This window comes from Lygodium microphyllum, chromosome 7, assembly GCF_053477565.2.
Source record: "Lygodium microphyllum isolate KBCC chromosome 7, Lygodium_microphyllum_v1.1.10, whole genome shotgun sequence".
Classification (NCBI taxonomy): Eukaryota; Viridiplantae; Streptophyta; class Polypodiopsida; order Schizaeales; family Lygodiaceae; genus Lygodium; species Lygodium microphyllum.
This window is the reverse complement of record NC_141141.1, coordinates 11,802,156-11,822,168: the sequence shown is the minus strand read 5'-3', so window position 1 is coordinate 11,822,168 and position 20,013 is coordinate 11,802,156. Positions and strand designations below refer to the sequence as shown.

Sequence of the window (20,013 nt, the reverse complement as noted above, 5' to 3'; positions counted from 1 at the left end):
CAAGAGCCACTAGATCCCAAGAGCCATCATATGCAAAGTGTCACACAAATGAGTTATCATTTCTATTAAAGAACCTAGTTGCCCAAATACTAAAATGCTCTAAACACATTCACACTACAAGACCCCTTAGCTAACCCTGAAGTGTCCTCAGCATGTTAACACTACAAGACCCATACTCGCCAAATTATCAATCGCTATAGCCAAATGATGTGGGCGCCCATCCAAGATGCTTGAGAATATAACACTTTCCTCCTCGGAATGATTATTGTCCTCAACAATACTCTCAAGGACAACATGAGAAGACCAATGCTTAATCAAGTATATTAACTCCTATGCAATCTTCACCTTTGGGCGATACTTCAACTTGACCAAAAATATGAAACAAACAATATGATGGAATTGTTGTGTTTTATGGCCAAGAACCAATGCGAGTTCCAGTGGAGCAGTACAATCGTACAAGTCACATCCCCCAAGTATAGGATTTCATAAGTGACGATTGATTCACCTTGCCCATGTATTCTATCAAACGGCTTAGGAAGAACGCATGATGAGCATAAATATCCAAAGGTATATCCACACCACCACGTGTTTCTTCTAAGTTCTGGTGTGAATGCTCCCTTATCACAGGCACTTTTTACCTCCTAGTTGGAGAAGGGTTTTTTCCCATGTGAACACCCATCAATGGGTGTGGTACTTAGTACCGAAGGGATTGTACGTTCACATCATCCTCACATAATGGATTTTTTCCCATGTGAACACCCATCAATGGGTGTGGTACTTAGTACCGTAGGGATTGTACGTTCACATCATCCTCACATAATGGATTTGACATTCCAACACTCGCTTCTCTCTTGTTGTTCACTTGTTCACTGTGTGTTCATGCACACACGTGTGTCTACGGATGCATGCATGTGTGTGTGTGTGTGTGTGTGTGTGTGTGTGTGTGTGTGTGTACGCGCACACATACGTGCTATTGAACCCTAACCTAGGAATGGTATCAAAGCTTACCTCTTCTCAAACATCGCAACCGCCACTACTACCATTGAGCCTCACACTCAACTACTCTCAGATATTGGTTATTGCTTCAAGTTCAACAGGCTAAGTACTTGCTTCAGTTCAGCTATTCAGCCCGCGCACTCTCCTTGTCACCAAGCCTTGGACAACATCACCTCTACCCCAAACCATTGTGTTCTATCCATCCTTGTTAGCGCCCAACAGCAACACCATACCTCAACCTGTGGGCTGCATTGTGCCTACATACACGCTACAATTTGCTCACAACCTGCACACTTGTCCCAACCACGTCTGCGCTTGTTGCCATCAAATCTGCCTCAACAACCAACCATCTCTACACCGACAAGCACTATTAGCCCCATCACACCACACCTCTTACAAGCGACGCATCTCCAAATAGTCTCGTTTTCCCTCACACTACTCAACAACTCGCGCATCCATCTCCTAGTCAACCGCAAACAATCATTTCAAACTATCCACGTGGTTGTGTCATCTGCCCGTTGCCATAAAACATTAAAATATTCAGTGCTACCAAGCCTTAATCAACATTAGCTACATAAAATAACTCTTGTTCATCTGTAATCCTCCTAACAAGCATAAATTTTGGAGATTTTGTAACAAACATCAATTTCCAATAATTTCTTCTCAAGCATTTTTAGCTAGCCATTGAAACAAAGGGAAGTTATGGCAGCCCTCAAACTCAAAGGGTAAAGGCAAATCAGCTTCTTCCATGGACTCCTCAAGCATCAAGGATGACATTGCTAAGAAAAAGGGACGCAATTATTACAAGAAAAAGGGATATATTATTGAAGAATGCAAAAAAAGGATGGCAAGTAAAAAGAGGAAGCAATCGGGCATGAATATTGCTGAAAATTCAAGAAGTGCAAAGGATGCAACAGCACATTTGGCAAGCTTGGACATTGGTCACTCTTATGCTTTTGTTGTGTGTTGTTCGTATGATCCTTCTTCACATGAATATGATCTATCAATGGCTGAAAATTGCAGCACATGGTATTTTGATAGTGGAGCTTCCAAGCACATAACATCCTATCGTGACTTGTTTGTATCATATGCAAATGTACAAAAGGAAGCATTTGTTGTATGTGCAAATAATGCTTCATATGCAATTCAAAGCATTGGACAAATTCCCATTGTTGTAACAGATGGGAAAACTATCATGCTTGAAAAGATCTTGTATATACCAAGCATTAAAAAATTTTTTACTTTCACTTTCAATCATTGCTTGTGCTAGTGTTGTGGTTAAATTCCACATGGATCAATGCAATGTCTATAATTGTAATGATAGGATGCCCTCATTGTCACTGGTACATTGTACAATGGCCTTTATCAGCTTGACTTATATGAGAGGAGAGTATCAAAGAATGCATTATAGGTTGATGCCACCATTATGAATGACACTAAATTATAACATGCTCAGTTTGGTATTATGGCAACTTACTTCACCTAAAAAGCAAAAATATGGTACTTGATCTCCCTCTATTACAAATACCTACTCACAACATATGTGAGAGTTGTATACTTGGCAAAATGCATTGTGCTTCGTTTCCCAAAGGTGGATCTATGCATACTAATCAAAAATTACACCTTATGCACAATGATGTATGTGGATCCATGTGTATCAATTCCATCATGTTGGGTGTAAAGTCCCTTCATCTCCATGTATATAGTCATACGGGTGTGAACACACCCTTATTGCACCCTAACATATAAATACATTCTTTCATTCTTTGTGTACCATCACAATCCGGTACACCTATCTCTGCGTTCACTCTCTCTCTCAACTCTGTTGCTCGCGCCTCTATCTCGCACTCCATTGCGCACTCTCTCCCCTTCAAACTGGTATCAAAGCACGGATTGTGCACGCTTCCCAAGATCAAATCGGCTGACGGTAGGCAAAAGATGTGACGAGCTAGGCAACAACAGGTCAACAAAAGAACAGTTGGGTCCTCAGTCCAAGCAACACGCAGACAGGTCGCGACCAATAGCTAACCAGTTGCCAGCGTACAGGTGACGGTTGCAATGGGACGGGTCCAGCGGGGGGAACCAGCAACTGGCGTCATGTCAGTCACGCAAGGTCGACAGACCCTTCCTTCTCGTCATTTACGTAAGGAATCAAAAAAAAAAACCTTCGATTTCAAAATTACCTCTTCTTCTTACCAAGGATTCATGCATGAAAGCACAGTTGTAAATTCTGTGCAAAATCGAGCCCGATATTTGGGGCTTTTCCCAGATTTAACCTTGTTTATGCCCATCAATGATTTTCAAGTCAGAAATTGCAGACATTGCATGTGATGACCTCAATTAATTTGGGGATTTTGCCTAATTAGACAGAATTTTGCCCCTTTGAGCAAAATCTCTCAACATTGGACCCATAACATTTGAGGCTTTTGCTGTATTGGTGAAATTTTGTTCAGCTGAGTCAAATTGGCTGATATTCGTGCACACTTGGACCCGGAAATTTTGGGGCTTTTGCAAAATTTTGTGAAATTTTGCCAAATTTGCCCATTTTATGCTCTCAAGATCATGTATTAATGCAATTGGGGCAGATTTGATGGTGAAATTTTGGGGCTTTTGCTGAAATCTGTGGATTTTGGCAAAGTTGATGCGTAAATTGCACTCTTCTTATGGCAAATCTTGTTGCTGAATCAATCTTTGGGAATATTGCTGAAGCAATCTTGTTGCCATAAGAAGAGTGATTTGAGCATTTTTATCTCCCGCTTGTGCGATTTTGGAGAAATTGCAGAGATTTCTTGGTGTTTGTGTATCAGAAGTTGATACGAGCACATATATATGCAGTACACATGTTGGGCACCTCCCATTGAGTTGATGTATTGCTGATTATTCATGTTGCAGCAGTCTTAGTGATCATTTGCAGATCTGGGATTGTTGCAGATGTATTTTTGGTGATATTGTTGAAGTGGGAGTTACCTGGCAGTGATGTATGCATTTAATGTATGCTGAAATTGCAGTCATACTGTTGAAAGTCATTTGTTCTACTGCTATATATGCACCTAGACTGAATCTTGCTATTATTTGCTGAAATTTTGGGCTGAAATTAGCTGAATATTCAACTCATTTTTGCTATTGTAAATTGCAGCATTGAATTTCTGGTGTATTGCTGAAAAATGGCTGCAAATGCTTCTAGCAGCAATGACACTAAATCCCTCTTTAAAATCAAGAGGTCTGATCGCACTAGCTTTGACTTGTGCAAGGATAGGATGCAAGGCATTTTGTTTCTCAAGGACTGTGAAGATGCTCTCTTGGAGACTAAGCCTGCAGTTATGATAGATGTGGATTGAACTAGACTTAACAATAAGACCATTGCATACATTAAGATGGCAGTGTCTAATGATGTACTTACAGACATCAAGCGTCTTGATACAAGTTATGCTATATGGAAAAAGCTTAAGGACACTTATGAAAATACAACTCCTGTGAATCAAGAGCATCTTATGCGTATACTTGTGAGCATGGAATTGGATGAGTCTAAGCCAGCATCTCAGCATTTGAGTGCTTTCACAAGGGTTTTGAGTCAATTGCAAGACTCTGGTTTGGCGGCTTTCAATGATGAATTGAAAGCTACTTTCTTATTGATGACTTTGCCTGACAACTGGGAATCTTTGGTTATGTCACTTAGCAACAACCCCGCTTTGACTTTTGATGGTGTTGGAGGTTCAATCCTTAATGGAGAAATCAGAAGAAAGTCTAGTGATGAAAGCAGTGGCTCAACTTACCATGTAAGAGGCAAGTTTGAAAAGAGGGATAATGCAGCCAGTAAAGGCAAAAGCAGAAGCAAAAGCAAGGGCAAACGGCATGATGTCACATACTATCAGTGTGGGCGTAAAGGGCATAAAAAGCCCGATTGCTGGTAATTCAAGAAATAGCAAGAAAGAAAGAAACAGAAGGGTAAGAAAAAGAAGGATGATAAGAAAGATGATGACAACTCTTTCTCAAAAGAAGTTACAAAGGCAAATGTTGCATCTAGTGTGGTTATTGAAGAGCTTCCTGACACTGAAGAGGTACTTGTTGCAGCCTCATGCACTGATATAAACATTATGGCAGCAGCATGATTTAATCGATGCTTTACTTTCAGCTCATGATGGGTTGTCACAATCAGGGATAGTGGACAGCAGTGCCTCTTTTCATGTTACCTCCTCTTTGGAGTCATTTTTTGAATACACTGTAGGTTGCCTAGGCAAGGTTTACTTGGGTAATAACTATGCATATGCATATGAGATACAGGGTGTTGGCACCATTCACTTGGCCCTTGAAAATGGCCAAGAGCTGATTTTGCAAGATGTTAGATTTGTACCTCGCATAAAGAAAAGTCTACTATCAGTTGGGCAGCTTGATGCTAGAGGGTATTTTACTACCTATGGTGGTGGATCTTGGAAGGTCCATAAGGGCTCTATGCTGATTGTTAAAGGCAACAAAAGGGGGACTTTATATTACTTGCATTGTAAAGCATTACCTAGCAAGTTCTTGGTTGTGGCTAAAGTCCATTCACAGATGGAGCTTTGGCACAAAGGACTTGGTCATATGACCCAAAAAGGCCTTCATGTTCTCTCCTTTTTAGGGAGATTTAATGTAAAAGGCTCTGGTCTCGAATTGTATAATGATTGCTTATATGAAAAACATGTGAAGTCTCCTTATTACTCTGGTGCCGTTAAGAAGTCTAATGCTCTTGACTTAGTACACTCTAGTGTGTGCACTATGCCTGTCACTTCATATGGGGGTACACGGTACTTTGTTACTTTCATTGATGATTTCAGTAGAAAGTCATGGGTGTATGTACTTAAGAGCAAAAAAGGAAGTGCTGGATGCTTTTAAAAAGTTTCATACTTTTGTTACCACACAGAAAGGGCTTAAGTTGAAATCCATAAGAATAAATAATGGGAGTGAGTATGTCTCAAATGAATTTAACACGTTTTGTGAGATGCAAGGCATTAAGAGGGAGTTGACAACCCCTTATAATCCCACATCAAATGGCGTGGCTGAAAGATATAATCACACACTTTGTGAGAGAGTCAGATACATGCTGTCCATAACTAATCTCCTGCAGCAGTTTTGGGGAGAGGCTTTTAAAATTCCACTTCATGTATGCAATCGCTCTTCCAATCGTGCATTAGAAAATGGCATTCCTGAAGAGGTTCGGTCTGGCAAACCTGCTTCATATGACCATTTGCGTGCCTTTGGTTGTGATACCTTTGTGCATATACTTGTAGCACAAAGGACCAAACTAGACATGAAATCCACCAAGGACATCTTCATGGAATATGGAGATGAGGGAGAGATGGATTATAGAGTTTGGCTTCCTCAAGGCAGGAAGATAGTACGCAACCGAGACGTAGAATTTAATGAGGCAAAGTTACTGAAAAATGCTACACATGGTGATCTTGACAAAAAGAAGGTCAAATTTCAGGATGAACAGCCAGCCATTCAACACCCATTAGCTTAAAGTCTTGTCCCTTTTGATGCTGAAAATGAGCAGCAACCTATTGTGCTACAGCCAGAAGATCATGGCCAGCAAGTAGATGCACAAGATGAAATAGAACAGCAAGAAGAACATGCTGAAAACAGATTACAAAAGCAAGAAAATGCTGAAAATCAGCCACCTGGTAATGGTGTGCACATTCCTCAAGATGTAGGCCCACTGCCTAATAATATAGATCATTGGGTAAGAAAGTCTACACATGTCAGAAGGCAGCCACGGAGGTTTCAGCCATCTTTGGATTGCATTTTGTTGACTGATGAGGGTGAGCCTCTGACATTTAAAGAGGCACAGTCATGTGAAAACAAGAGAAAGTGGGAGCTTGCTATGCAGGAAGAGATGAAGTCTCTATATGCAAATAACACATGGGAGCTTGTACCTTTGCCAAAGGATAGGAAAGCTATTCCTAATAAATGGGTTTACAAAGTGAAATGTATTGATGGGAAGCCCAAGAACAAGGCACGGCTGGTTGCTAAAGGCTATACACAAAAGGAAAGCATAGACTTCCAGGAGGTCTTTTCACCAATGGTGAAGATGACTACTCTCCGTGTTTTGTTTGCTCTCACTGCATCCTTGGATTTAGAGTTGGATCAAATGGATGTGAAGACTGCTTTTCTTCATGGTGACTTGGATGAAGAGATGTACATGAAGCAACCAAAAGGATTTTTGCTATTCCAAGAAAAGAGCATTTGGTTTGTAAGCTGAAATGCAACTTATATGGGCTGAAACAAGCCCCTAGACAATGGTACAAAAAATTTGATACCTTTATGCTCAGCCATGGATTTAACCACAATCATGCAGATCACTGCTTATACAGGCTGATGATGGAAGCCTTATTGTGCTGATTTTATATGTGGATGACATGTTGATTGCAGGACAATATAAGAGTACTTTGAATGCTCTTAAAAGGCAGCTGAGTTCAGCCTTCTCCATGGTAGATTTTCTAGGATCAAGATCTCTTGCCATGTCCAAATCACAAAATCCCTACAACTCTAGTGTACCCTTTCCATAGCATATATACTTTTCTTGTGTACCTTTCAAGTATCTGAAGATACATTTCATTGCTTCCCAATGTGGCTTGCCAGGGTTAGACATGAATCTACTAACAACTCCCATTGCATGAGCAATGTCAGGGCGAGTTGTAACCATGGCATACATTAAAGATCCACAAGCTGATGCATAAGGTATGCCCTTCATAGCACTAGCAGCTGCATCATCCTTTGGGCAATTAGCTTTGCTAAGCTTTGTATGTGGCGGTAAAGGCACACCAAGAGGCTTAGCATTAGCCATATTACAATTTTTACTTTGGCTAATGGAGCTATCTCTTGGTGTTTACGATTGCAGAAAATCGTGGCACTAAGTACTACAGAAGTTCAATATATTTCAGCCACAGAAGCTTCTAAGGAAGTTATTTGGCTTGGCCATTTGGTCAAGGATTTTGGTTTTTTTCACGTACTCCAGTGCTTGGTTGTGATAGCCAGAGTGTAATATATCTAGCTAAGAATGCCATGTTCCATGCACGTACCAAACACATAGATGTTCGGTACCACTTCATTCGACAGGTCTTGGATGATGGTCTTGTCACACTGACTAAGGTCAAAACCCAAGATAACCCTACAAATGTTCTCACTGAGTGTCTTGCAAAGGCTCAGCATGAGCACTGCATTCGTTTAATGGGAGTTGGTTAGCTTAAAGATACCACTTCGGGCCTGTACTTATATAATACACGGCTGAATATTCAATTTAGGATCTCTCAATCAGCATGCTTTATGCACAGCCTTGGTACTACACATTGACAAGCAATTAAATGTGTCTTAACATTATCTCAAGGACACTCAAACATTGGACCTTTTTTATCCAAACACACTTTTCTTTGCTTGCATGCATTCACAGACAGTGATTGGCCTGGTTGTTTTAACATGAGGGTGTCCACTAGTAGTAATTGTTTCATGCTTGGTGATTCATGTATTTCTTGGTTGAGCAATAAGCAAACTACATTTGCCACATCTAGCTGTAAAGTTAAACATGAGCAGCATTTACAACTACATTGGAATATATATGGCTCAAATTCCTTTTAGTGTGGAATAGTGGTCACCCACTCCTATCTATACTAACAATCAAAATGCAATGAAAGTTGCGAGGAATCCAGTTTTTCATGCTTGCACTAAGCACATTGAGGTGCATTATCATTATGTCAAAGAAAGCCTCCATGCAAGGGAAATTCACTTGGTTTGCGTCCGTACACAAGACAACTTCGCAAATGTGTTTACAAAAGCTCTCTGTAGAGGGAAGTTTAAAGTCTTTGGCCAAGGCTCTAGGTTCAATATCATTTGGAGATTGATCTATCTATTTCTTGTATATGTTCATATCATTCACTTTAGGGGGGTTTGTTACACTTATTTTGTTCCTCCTCCTAAGTTCTAATGTGAATGCTCCCTTATCGATGAGCATTTTTTACCTTCTAGCTAGAGAAGGGTTTTTCCCCATGCAGGCACCCATCAATGGGTGTGGTACTTAGTACCTTAGGGATTGTACTTTCACATCACTCATATAGTGGATGTGACATTCCAACTCTCTTCTCTCTTGCTACTCACTTGTTCACTATGAGAGAGAGTGTGTGTGTGTGTGCACGCACGCATGCTGCTAAACCCTAACTTAACAAGTTATAAGTCAAGACCATCTGATTGCTTTCAAACTCGAAGAAGCGAGCATGCAAACCATACTTTACATTTCTACATGGTATGCAAGAAATGAGGATGATTGTTAACAATCACCACTATCCATTTAAACTCCTTGGGAGCTTATGATGTAGTTGAAGGTATTGTCGTACTTTGACTCAATGCATGATGACAATTATTATAAATTGTTTTCAAGGTATTGCAACACAATTCAAAAAAAAATTTAATGAAAAATGGCATGGCTAATTACATCAATCAAAGGAAAATACAATGAAGTACAAATGCTCAATAATCTAGCTAGAGCTAAATGCAAATCAAATAACATGTGGCAAGGCCTCCCAAGGTGGTCAAGGGTGGATGGAGGAAAGAAGCCAAGGTGGAGGAGTGTAACACCACCAAGATGTGTCATCCTATGGGGCAAAAAACCAGCTATGGTAAATGCAAGTGTGAAGAATTATTGTTGAATCTTCCATCGATACAAAAGTCCCCCCAAGCCCCTACAACTACTCCCAACAACCTCTAAAGAAGTGAATAATAAATTATCAAAGATCCAACAAGGTGGCATACACCAAAGGGCTCTCGCAGCTCAAGATCATCGAATAGAAAGCCTTCAAGATGTGCCACCTTGTGAGGCTTCCAATGATCTCCCATGTCTCTACTCACGGTGCAGTAGGCTCATGTGCCTAGAGACTAGGTACAACCTCCAAGCCCACAATTTCACATGAGCCAACCTAGATGAAGATGGTGCAAAACAATCCTAAGTTACCAAGAAGATAGTTAGGTGCCTTCCAAGTTGTTGGGATTGCCCCTTAAAGCCTTGGTCATGATGCAATTGATCTTGATGGACAAATTGTTGAGGATGGCTTGCAAGACAAAATTTGTTAATGAAATCCATGGATATACGAAGCCAACAACAATTTGGGAGGGATGTAAGGGCCCAACCCATTTGTGTCATTCACGTTCATGAGGTTGACACAACGGGCACTTGCATACACGCATTCGTAAAGGATGCCATATGCAATCAATAGAAGTACTGATAATCCAAGGTCAAAGTCCAATGTATGCTGGAATATCCAACTCTAGGTGCATTGTAATGCTTGTGAGTGTCCTTATAACCAAGCATTACCAACTTTTCTTGTTCAAATCCAACAATGATGGAATACACATCGGAGATGCTACCCAAAGCATTGGCATATTAAGCAGTTGAGACCTCACAATAGCATTATCTCATAATCAAACTAGAAGATGAGTTTCATCCATCTTGCCTTGTGGCCATGGAAGTAGTGCTGATCGTGCAAAAGATACATGAAGTGGTGATGCAGCTATATGATGTATCCAAGCACCACATGACACCATAGTTTAAGCATGTGGATGACCACCAACAGCTTCTTGTCTAGTATCGTGTAATAGAATTGAGTATTGGTGAGGTTCTGGCTCTCTAACAAACACTGATCTATCCTGAAAGGAATCCAAACGCCTGACTGCTGGCTATAAATAGAAAGATAGTGGAAAAGTATCCCATCAATGGTAGTTTACCTTTGACAAGGCAAAGTGCATACACCTTATAAATGAGGATATCCATTTGAAAGTTAAAAGTATGATGCACCTTGTGCAAGACACCTAGCATACACCGAACCATTGACCAGGAAGGTTGATACTTCTTTTGGCTGCACTATAGGCCTTTTGTTGAAAGCCATGTGTGCATCTCAGTTCACTATCACTAAACAGAAATAACCCTTTGCCTTTAAGGTAATGCCCTTCAGTTTGAGAAATGCACAATGTTCCAATGCCTGGTGTCTCCTGCTTTTAGGGCCATGCTTGCAAATTCTTGGAAGTACATCTTGAAGACCTGTGTGTAAACTCATCATGGAATTAACATATTGTTTGTCTGGTCCAAGTCCAAGTCAGACAACTGTTCCTAAGCTGAGCAATTCTTAGCTGGCAATGGCAACTAAAACCCTAGTTTTCCAGATCATCTAAACACTAGTATCTGCTCCCATGGAAATTTTCACAATGGTTTCCAGCTGCTCCAGGTCATATTGAGCTATTTCCAGCAGATCAGAACCCATCACACGTGCAAAACTGCTCCACGAAGATACATAAATAATTTAGGCACAAAGTCAGCTCAGCTGAGAATACGCGAACAGGTCAACAGGAAATACATAAATGCATCTCACTGAGATGGCTTCTTTCCAGAATATAGAATAAAAAATTTGTATCAAAATGAACTAGCTAGACATTCGTAAAAGAACTTACAAATGAGGGAATCCCATGAAAGAATGCATACAAAAAAAGCATACATCACACTTGACATTTTTCTTCTAACATTCACATCAAAGAAAAATGCAGAGAGGTAGAACAGATTCATTCACAGCTTCTGAAACTAACAGTCTCATTGTTATTGTAGACACATTGTAGTGTCCAACAAAGAAAACCTTACCGTCTCCTTCTTATCACTTGCAGATTTTCTTCTTTTGATAGATTCAGATGTTGCGCCTAACTGAGAGGCTGAATCATTTGTCTCCTTGTCAGAATCCCTGTTTCTTTTGGAATTGGATCTGTGTTTGTCAGGGAGCACCCTCCGTTCATCAGAAGGCCTACCGTGCTTCCCAGAACTCCTGTCCTTCGACATAGACCTTTCATGATGTGCTACTATGTTTTCAGATGGATGCAAACTTTCCCGGTCAGAAACAAGCCTGGCCTTGCCCTCATGGGACCACCCTTTATCCTTAGCAGGCTCTTCTGCATGTTTCCTCTTATCCCTTGGATAGTCTCTAGCTTCTGCAGGCCTTAAGTTCTCACTCCCATGAAGCTCATCCCGTCCGTGCCAAGATCTTTCATCATCATGGTGCTTGCTCTTTCCTGCCTCTTTGGGTCCCTGCATGTCTTGGTACTCTCCATTCCTGTGCCGCACCTCTTCTCGCTCTCGCCAAGAACTATCCCGTGCTTTTGATCGCTGATTTTCTTCACTTCTGTCCTTTTTCCAGCTTTCATCCTCCTTTCTTCGTGAATAAGAATCTGCATCATGCCTTTCATAACCTAGCCTATGCTTAGATTTTTGATCCCGCACAGCTACTGTTTCTTCATTTCGATCTTTTCTCCTATATTCATCCTCCCTTTTTTTTCTGTCTGTGCTTCGCCAGAATGATGACTCGTGTTCTTTCTCCTTATGCCGCAATCCTCTATCAGACCTGTCTCTTTTCTCTTCCTCATCCCTTTTCCTTTGGTCTCCTTGCCTGTCCCTCCGCTCATCATCATCCCTCTTTCTAGAATCAGAACGACTTCCTATACTTTCCTTGTACTGCAGTCCTCCTTTGCTCGCATAACCCCTTCTCCTGGAATCCTCTTCCCTTTCCTTTTTTAGAGTGTACACTTCTTCCTCTGTCTCTTTCCATGGTTTACTTGATTCTTTCACTGCATTTCTCTCCATGCTCCCTTGCTTTGGTCGCTTATGCAATTTCTCTGCACCCTGCACTTTCTCAAAACGGAGATCAGTATCAACTTCAAAATCAGGCCCATGACCATGAATAACCTGGTTTTTCTCATTTAACTCTCTGTAATCTCTACGGTGGTTTTCCTTGCTTGCATCATAATGAACCTTGTGCTTTCTGGACTGTAGAGATTCTAAACCATCTTCTCGTGCCTCTCTTGCAGACTCCCCAGTGTCCACTGATTCCTTTTTGTTTACAACACATCGAGATGACCTCAGACCATCAAAATCATCCCTTGAGGCTGTTTGTGATCCTTCAGGGGAAACCAGTCTTTGCCTCTTGGATAAAGACACAGGACTATCAGGTTGCAGATCCCCAGCAGTAGTATCTTGTGTTATCTTTTCCCTGCTTGATCGCTTGCTCAATGATCTTCCATCAATTTCATTCTTCTCAGAGCTCACAAACTCCTTAGCATGACCAACTTCATGTCTTTGGATGTGTCCACGTCTTGAAGAATACTGATTATGATGTGAATCGCCATCATCATTGATGCTTTTTGGGTTGCTTTGGGCCTGTTGAAATAACCCACTGCTTCTGCTAGGATCTCTATCTGAACCTTTCTTCTCATCCAACAACAGTGGAGGTGGCGTCTGATGCTTTGGAGCTGTCTCCCTGAGAAATGAACACAAATGAATATAAAAGCTTTAATTTAATTGTCAAAAACTGGAAGGTTTCATTCAATATATTTAAAGCATAATATAGCAATGCTGGAGCCTATATGTATTCATCATCACAAACACCAGGAGCTGCACCTTCCAGGCACCTCTTGCATGAAAACAGAACTTCTGGAATTTACCACAGTTTTGATTTTTATAGTCCACAAAATGACAAATTATGCACCTCTTTGAAGCACTACTAAGAGGGTTCGAAATCAGTGTGCACTTGTCAATCGCAAACATCAAATTATGCACGTTGAAGTAATAAACACATATTCTGTGTGCCATGTCGAGACATGGCACTAGAAAGATAGGCTTTGCCTCAGCCTACTACATTCAGTTTCATCTGGTTGACACATCACACAAACATAAAGTCCTATGACAACAGTCAGAGACTCTGCTTTTCTTCACCAATAAAAACTTAAAAACTAAGGAAATCAACTTATTGATTAGACAATAGGTGTTCACAAAAAATCACTTTAATTAGTGTTTTAAAAAAAGGACAAACCAAATGGCACTAGTAAATGTCATTGCCTTCTTACAAAGAGTATTAATAGATTTGCTTTGAATTTTATGATGAAGTTAGTATTAAATGAGGTAATCCTTCTCGAGTTCGATACTTAATAAAGTAATCTACCATGAAAGCCTTCATCTTTGCATCGTTGCCAATTATATTTCAAGTTGTGCTCTCCTACATTTTTTTTGGCACATCGCCATATTGATTCCATAAGACTAACTAAACTTGTTTTAGATAGATCTTCAGCACGTCACAATACCTTTTTCTTTCTTAATCATAAAACCTGAAACCAATAATGATCTTAATTCAGGACATTTGACTTGCAAGGATTGCTACAGTTATCATTTGCATGGCATCTATGAAATTAAAAGTTCATCTTAAATCTGAGCCAGACACACATTATATGAAGAGGGCACCATGGAGAATGAACATGATCATCCAGGATCCTTTTACTGCTTATGTCAAGCAGCTGAATGCCATGTATCTTAACAAGCAGTTACTGGGAGTGAAAATAGCAGCTATGCACCCCTTCCCTTAATCACAATGATTCTAACACAAGCACACATGAAGCAAATTGCATCCATGAAACAACCCTGTATCAGGGCAGGAAGGGCCACAGCTGGACAAGCTAACACAGGTGATGGAAATATGTCCCCTGCCTTTACCTAGGTGCACCTCGACAAGCCATCACAGGGAACCCAATGCTAATGGTACATCTTCACAAACATCACAGAAAATACTAGGGAAACTTTCAGTAGGGCATGATACTCAGCATTATACATTAGTTATGTGTCCAGACCCAAGCTAATAAAACTAGCAAGATAGATCATATCAAATTAGCTAGCTGGCCAACACTGATTGTAAACACTATGTAGGGCCTAGAGTAGAACTGAACGAGACATAAAAACATAATAAGATCAGTATCCAATGTTTGTCACCAGAATATAATTCTCAACCCATCAAGGCTTTCATGGACCCTTTTGTTTTAACACTCTTTCAGGGAGCCTGTCAATCACATGATTGCTAGTCAAAATTTCTAATGAAGCAATCATCAGGATACAATTATTTGTTTTCCAGCAACTCTCATCAAAATAATAGTAACAATAGCCGGTCATCATCCACATCACAAACAAGAGTTTCATACCTTTGAGGAGCTACTCTCTCTTCAGGAAGTTTGCCCGATCCAGTAGCAACACTGGCATTGATCACAGGCTCAATTGGAAAAGCACTTGTATCTACTGAGTGAAGCCCTGTTTTGAACCTTTTGTCAGCTCCTCGCTGAGAACTCCCAACAGGAAATATAGTCACATCCTTTGAAGTTCCTCTTTCATGCCACAAATGTTGCTGCATCCTTGGTTTGAGATCCATTCTTGCATTCGATTTATCCTCATCATCTACAGCTTCTTCCTCATCTACTTGTTCTTCCTCGTCTTCCACTTCCTCCTCTGATCCATCAATGCCTTCTTCCTCTTTAACTGCATCTACATTCTTTCTCCCCAATGTTTCATCACGCAACAACTGTGCTTCTGAGTCTTCCTCATCCATTGCATCAATCAAGATTATCTGCCATGAATAAAGTCAGAATTATTCTACTATTTTTTAAGACATTTTACAAAATGTCAGTCAAGCTGGAGACGTCTAAACTTCATACAGCATCAGAATCACGAATTCGTTGTTTCCGAAGATCTGATGAAGGTCTTCGATCCCCAAGGCCACCTTCAACCTGTATAGGCCGCCCAGTAGGCTGCAGAAAGGTTGATTGTAGTTAGAAAGATCATGCTACAAAAGGAATAGACTAGTCCAAGCATTTCTTCTAACGAAGAAATGAGGGGAGCATCTGCAGTGTAATTCTCCAGAAATGATCCCCATAACATGCACACACGTTCTGTGATAGTGCACATCCACCCACAGCTCCTCCCACATCATCACATTCGTACATCCAGACAAAAAAAATTTAAAATGTTATTTACGTATGACATTCCACCCTGTGTCATCACTGCTTTTGGCTGTCCCCTATCCCCATCACATGTAGCTATGATTCAAGGACATCCTCAAAGATTTTCCACCAATAAGATGTTCCGTAAAAGGCAGTTAAGCGTTTCATGAAAAATCACCTCCTCCCACTTACACTCTTTCTGGCACCAACCCCACTTTCTTTCTCTGCTTACACTTTTAACCATTTACGGGCACCTTTTATTAAGCATGAATAGTCCACAGAAATCTAGAAATTTGCGCATGCTCAACCAATTCGCAAACAAATGAAATTACTCTTAAAACATATGACTCTCTGGAAAAATCTAACCTCCTATGCACAACTAAACTATGCTCCCATTGGATTGAAATTTTCCAGAATATCAAGATATCTGGCCACAGTCCTACCCTAGGTAATTTAAAGTAGCAGAAACAAAGCAAGCAATGGCATTGCAGCCTTCCTAATGGTCTTTACAAAATCCCTTTATATAGACCAAAGAAATTGATGCTCCAGAAAAGCTTACAATCATCTGAGTATGCCCTCGGTTACGGCCCAATAGTCCTGTTGTGGCCTCAGAATCAGTAGGACGATATTGATTCCTTTCTCCTGTTTCATGCAAACCTGCAGCTGCAGCCAGCTCTGGAGGTAGATCTGGATCATATTCCTAGACAGCAAAGAAAGGGGAGAACATTAAACATTAGAATGGGAGCCATAACAATTGTGTGCCATGGATCACGGCTACACTAAAAAGCCAACCTGCTCAGAACGTCCACTTTCATAAACTCGAATTTTGCTTTGCATTGTTGATTCCAGCCGCAACTGTACCTGCTCATGATTTTTCTTTTTTAAGTGTACTTTCCAGAGAGTAAAAAAGCTTTTAGCAAAACAAATAGAGTGAGACAGAACAAACTTAATAATACCAGCTGCTTGCAATAGTCCTTCCATGTCTGTTCATTAAATCCAAAATTGAAAAAATCAGTGATATCGACAGCTGGATGCCTCCAAGGCTTCTCATTGAAACCTTCCAGATCAATATCAAATACTGTCCTGCATAAAACAGCTGTGTACATGTTTTTATGGCGCAAAAAATTTAAGAACGAGTACAGGTAACAACACACAAAACAGCCATATCAAAATGCAGTCCCAAATTTCACAACGTTGATATCATTTATGAAGAAAACATAAAATAGACGAATATCACTAAAACACAATGAACTCAAACAAAAATGCAAAAATAAAGGAGAGTGGAATCTAATGAAATTGAACGAATGTTGAATGTAAATAGGTGAATACACAATGCTCAAGGACAGAGCAACAGCCGATAACTCTCATGGGGAGCGGCTTGAGGGAGATGTCGATGTGTGTCCAACAAGAAGGATCTTGAGTGTAGTAACCACCAAGCGGAGTAAAGGCTGATGAAGAGAAGTACTGAAAATGCCAAAACAACCAGCTGTAGATGAAAACACAGATCAAGCTGACACCAAAAGATGCTGGAAAACTAAAAATGCAGCAATTGGCAGCTAGAGTGATGATGTGGTAGTGAGGGCAGCCGATCAACAATCATCAGGAGCAGACCAGAATCTGGGTGAGGCTAAAAAGTGGCTAGACACCGTAAACACAACCTGGTTTGATAATGCCAACAGACTACACAAGTGACCACAAGACTAGGCAACACCAAGAGGAAGCCATGGTCATGTCGAATGGCGTCCAATTAATACTGTCTGATATTAGGTCAGTACTACTCAGACTAAAAAATCTTGGTCATACGTTTGATGCAAAAAAGTATGCATATGATTTTAAGGCATGTATGTAATCTTGGAACTCGAAACAATACACTTCAAACATTGAGTCTTTACTTACTTCAAACATTTAGAGCCTTTACTTTACACATTTAGTGCTTGAGAGAATAGGAGAAAGCTTGAGAGTAGAGAGCTTGAGACTTGAGAAAAGAGAGCTTAGAGAGCTTGAGGACTCAAGAGGTAGAGTGAAACCAGCCTTCCTTCTCGGAAAGGGTGGTAATACCTAATTAATCAACAATTACAACAAGCATAAAATTCACATACACTGAAAATGCTATCAGAGAGCAATGAATGCGGAAGGGTATGGACAAGACTAAAAGACAATAAACAAGAGCTCATGTGTGAGTATGTGCATGCAAAGGCTGGGCATGTTATTTAGGATATTTTAGGCATTTTTTATGAACTTCATTTTGGTCATATTTAGCATTTATTGTTGGCCAACCAGCATTAAATGCTGGCCGACCTGATCATATTGAGGACATATTTTTGTCCTATATATTCAAGCTCCTCCTCACTCAGTCACTCATCTACAATCACATGTGTGGAGACTCCATAGAGAGAGGAGCCAGTGCCGGCACCCACACAGCCAGTGATGCACTGTTGTATGCGACTGTCTCATGTTGGATATATGGATTCCATTTCCCGAGCATACATCTGAGTTCTCATCTGTATTGTGTTCTTCAGTGCACTTTCTTTCCCTTTCTCTTTTGTCTTGTGTTTCAGCAATTTATTACAGCATATATTTACACTTCCATTGCTGCTCCACTTCTGACATGGTATCATATTTCAGGTTCTATGCTCGTGATGTGTTTTCTTTGCTGATTTCAGGACTGTTTTGACCATTGTTGATCAAGCGACTGCTGCTCCAACTAGGCAACCTGTTTTTCCTGCGTTTTTTGCTGACATCAGCATCCGTAAAGCCTGTGTCAACCCCTCTATTGCCTACATGTCAGTTCCAGCCTGCGTTTTGGTATCTTGGCATCTCCTCCTGGCTGGCTGACTACATTATTAGGCTGTTTTTGCTGTCTCAGGCAGTTTTTGGGTGATTTTTTGACTTTTCGCAACAGATTTCTTCTTGTTTTGGTCAGATTTTGGTGCATACTGCATGTGAACTCTCATTTTCTGCAGTCTGTGCTTGTGGTTTGATTATGTTCCCTCTCCAAATACCTTCTTTCTTCTACTTCTCTTCTAAATCCTCTACAAATGGCTCCTCCATGCACATCCACTAATGATAAGTTACATGGACTTGATTATCTTACATGGAGTGCTATGATGAAGGCTTGGTTTATACAAAAGCGGTTATGGTACAATTTGCAAAGTGTTTGAACATCCTCAGCAGCCTTCTCCTCTTCCAGCTGATTTTGATGAAGACACCATGAGGAAACAATGCTTACATGGGATTCAAACAATGCCCGTGCTTACTCAGCCTTACTTCGGTGTATTTCCAAGGAAGTCCTACCAACGGTTACCTCCTGCAAGACATCTTCTGAGGTATGGACAAAGTTGCAGCAGATGTACATGGCACCTTCCACCATGAAGGCAGTTGCTCTTTATGGACAGCTCCAGTAAATTTTGTTCGAGGCCAAAGATACTATTCAGACTTTTCTACTTTGTGTGACCCAAATTCAAAACTAGCTTCGTCAAAAGCAGTCTGCCCTTCCAAAGGCTCATCTTATTGGACTCATACTCTCTTAACTCCCTCCGGTATTTGATGGAGTAGCGAATGCTTTGAGGGTGCAAACATCATCAACTGCTATCAATTTTACACATATGACCTCGATGTTGCTTGCGCATGAGGCATCATTGCGATTATAGGGGAGGCTTTCGTCATGTTCTAGTGAGGCTCTTGCAGCTTTAAAGAGGGGTTCGAATAAAAAGACGTCGAAGACCCAATGTTACCACTGTGGAAAGAAAGGTCATTTACAAAAGGACTGCAAAGAGTTAGCGGCTTCCAAGAAGAAGGAGAAGAAGACGACGCAGGATGTGGACTCCTTCAACAAGTCATCATCTGCCTCAAACTCAAACTCCGAACCTCTAACCAAGGAGAAGTCCAAGGCCTGGAATGGATTAGCTTCTTCGGATCGCAGGAAGGGATTGATGGCCCCTTCCTCGGTTGCTTTCTAGTGGTGGTGATGATTGCATCCCTCACAACTCTCCAATGCCAGAGAGGGAGTTGTGAGAAGGTGGTGAGATGGGGCAGCCATGCACTATCTATACATCTATACAAATGCATAGGATCCAGAGAGGGACTTCCCTAACGCGTCGATTGAACTTTGGCAGGTTCATATCCTAGAGCTAGGATTGACATCCAAATTCATGATGGGTTGTTTATTTGACAAAGAGTGGGATTGATTCCTAGTCATGAGCTCACATG

The 20,013-nt window shown here is 40.8% G+C and overlaps 1 protein-coding gene across 3 annotated transcripts in view; it reads right to left on the bottom strand.

Annotated features, from left to right (window-relative positions):
- Positions 1-20,013, bottom strand: part of LOC148033181 (uncharacterized) — a 52,577-nt gene that overhangs the window by 4,782 nt on the left and 27,782 nt on the right. For all 3 annotated transcript variants that reach the window (XR_015691268.1, XM_087681056.1, XM_087681055.1), the window contains exons 3-8: positions 16,761-16,887; positions 16,597-16,665; positions 16,364-16,504; positions 15,520-15,612; positions 15,013-15,431; positions 11,645-13,307 (exon numbers count right to left, since the gene is read on the bottom strand). Coding sequence is in view for 2 of the 3 variants with exons in the window: in XM_087681056.1 (XP_087537182.1) it covers positions 11,645-13,307; positions 15,013-15,431; positions 15,520-15,612; positions 16,364-16,504; positions 16,597-16,665; positions 16,761-16,887 (2,512 nt within the window). In the remaining variant the exon portion in view is untranslated. The remainder of the gene's footprint in view (positions 1-11,644; positions 13,308-15,012; positions 15,432-15,519; positions 15,613-16,363; positions 16,505-16,596; positions 16,666-16,760; positions 16,888-20,013) is intronic.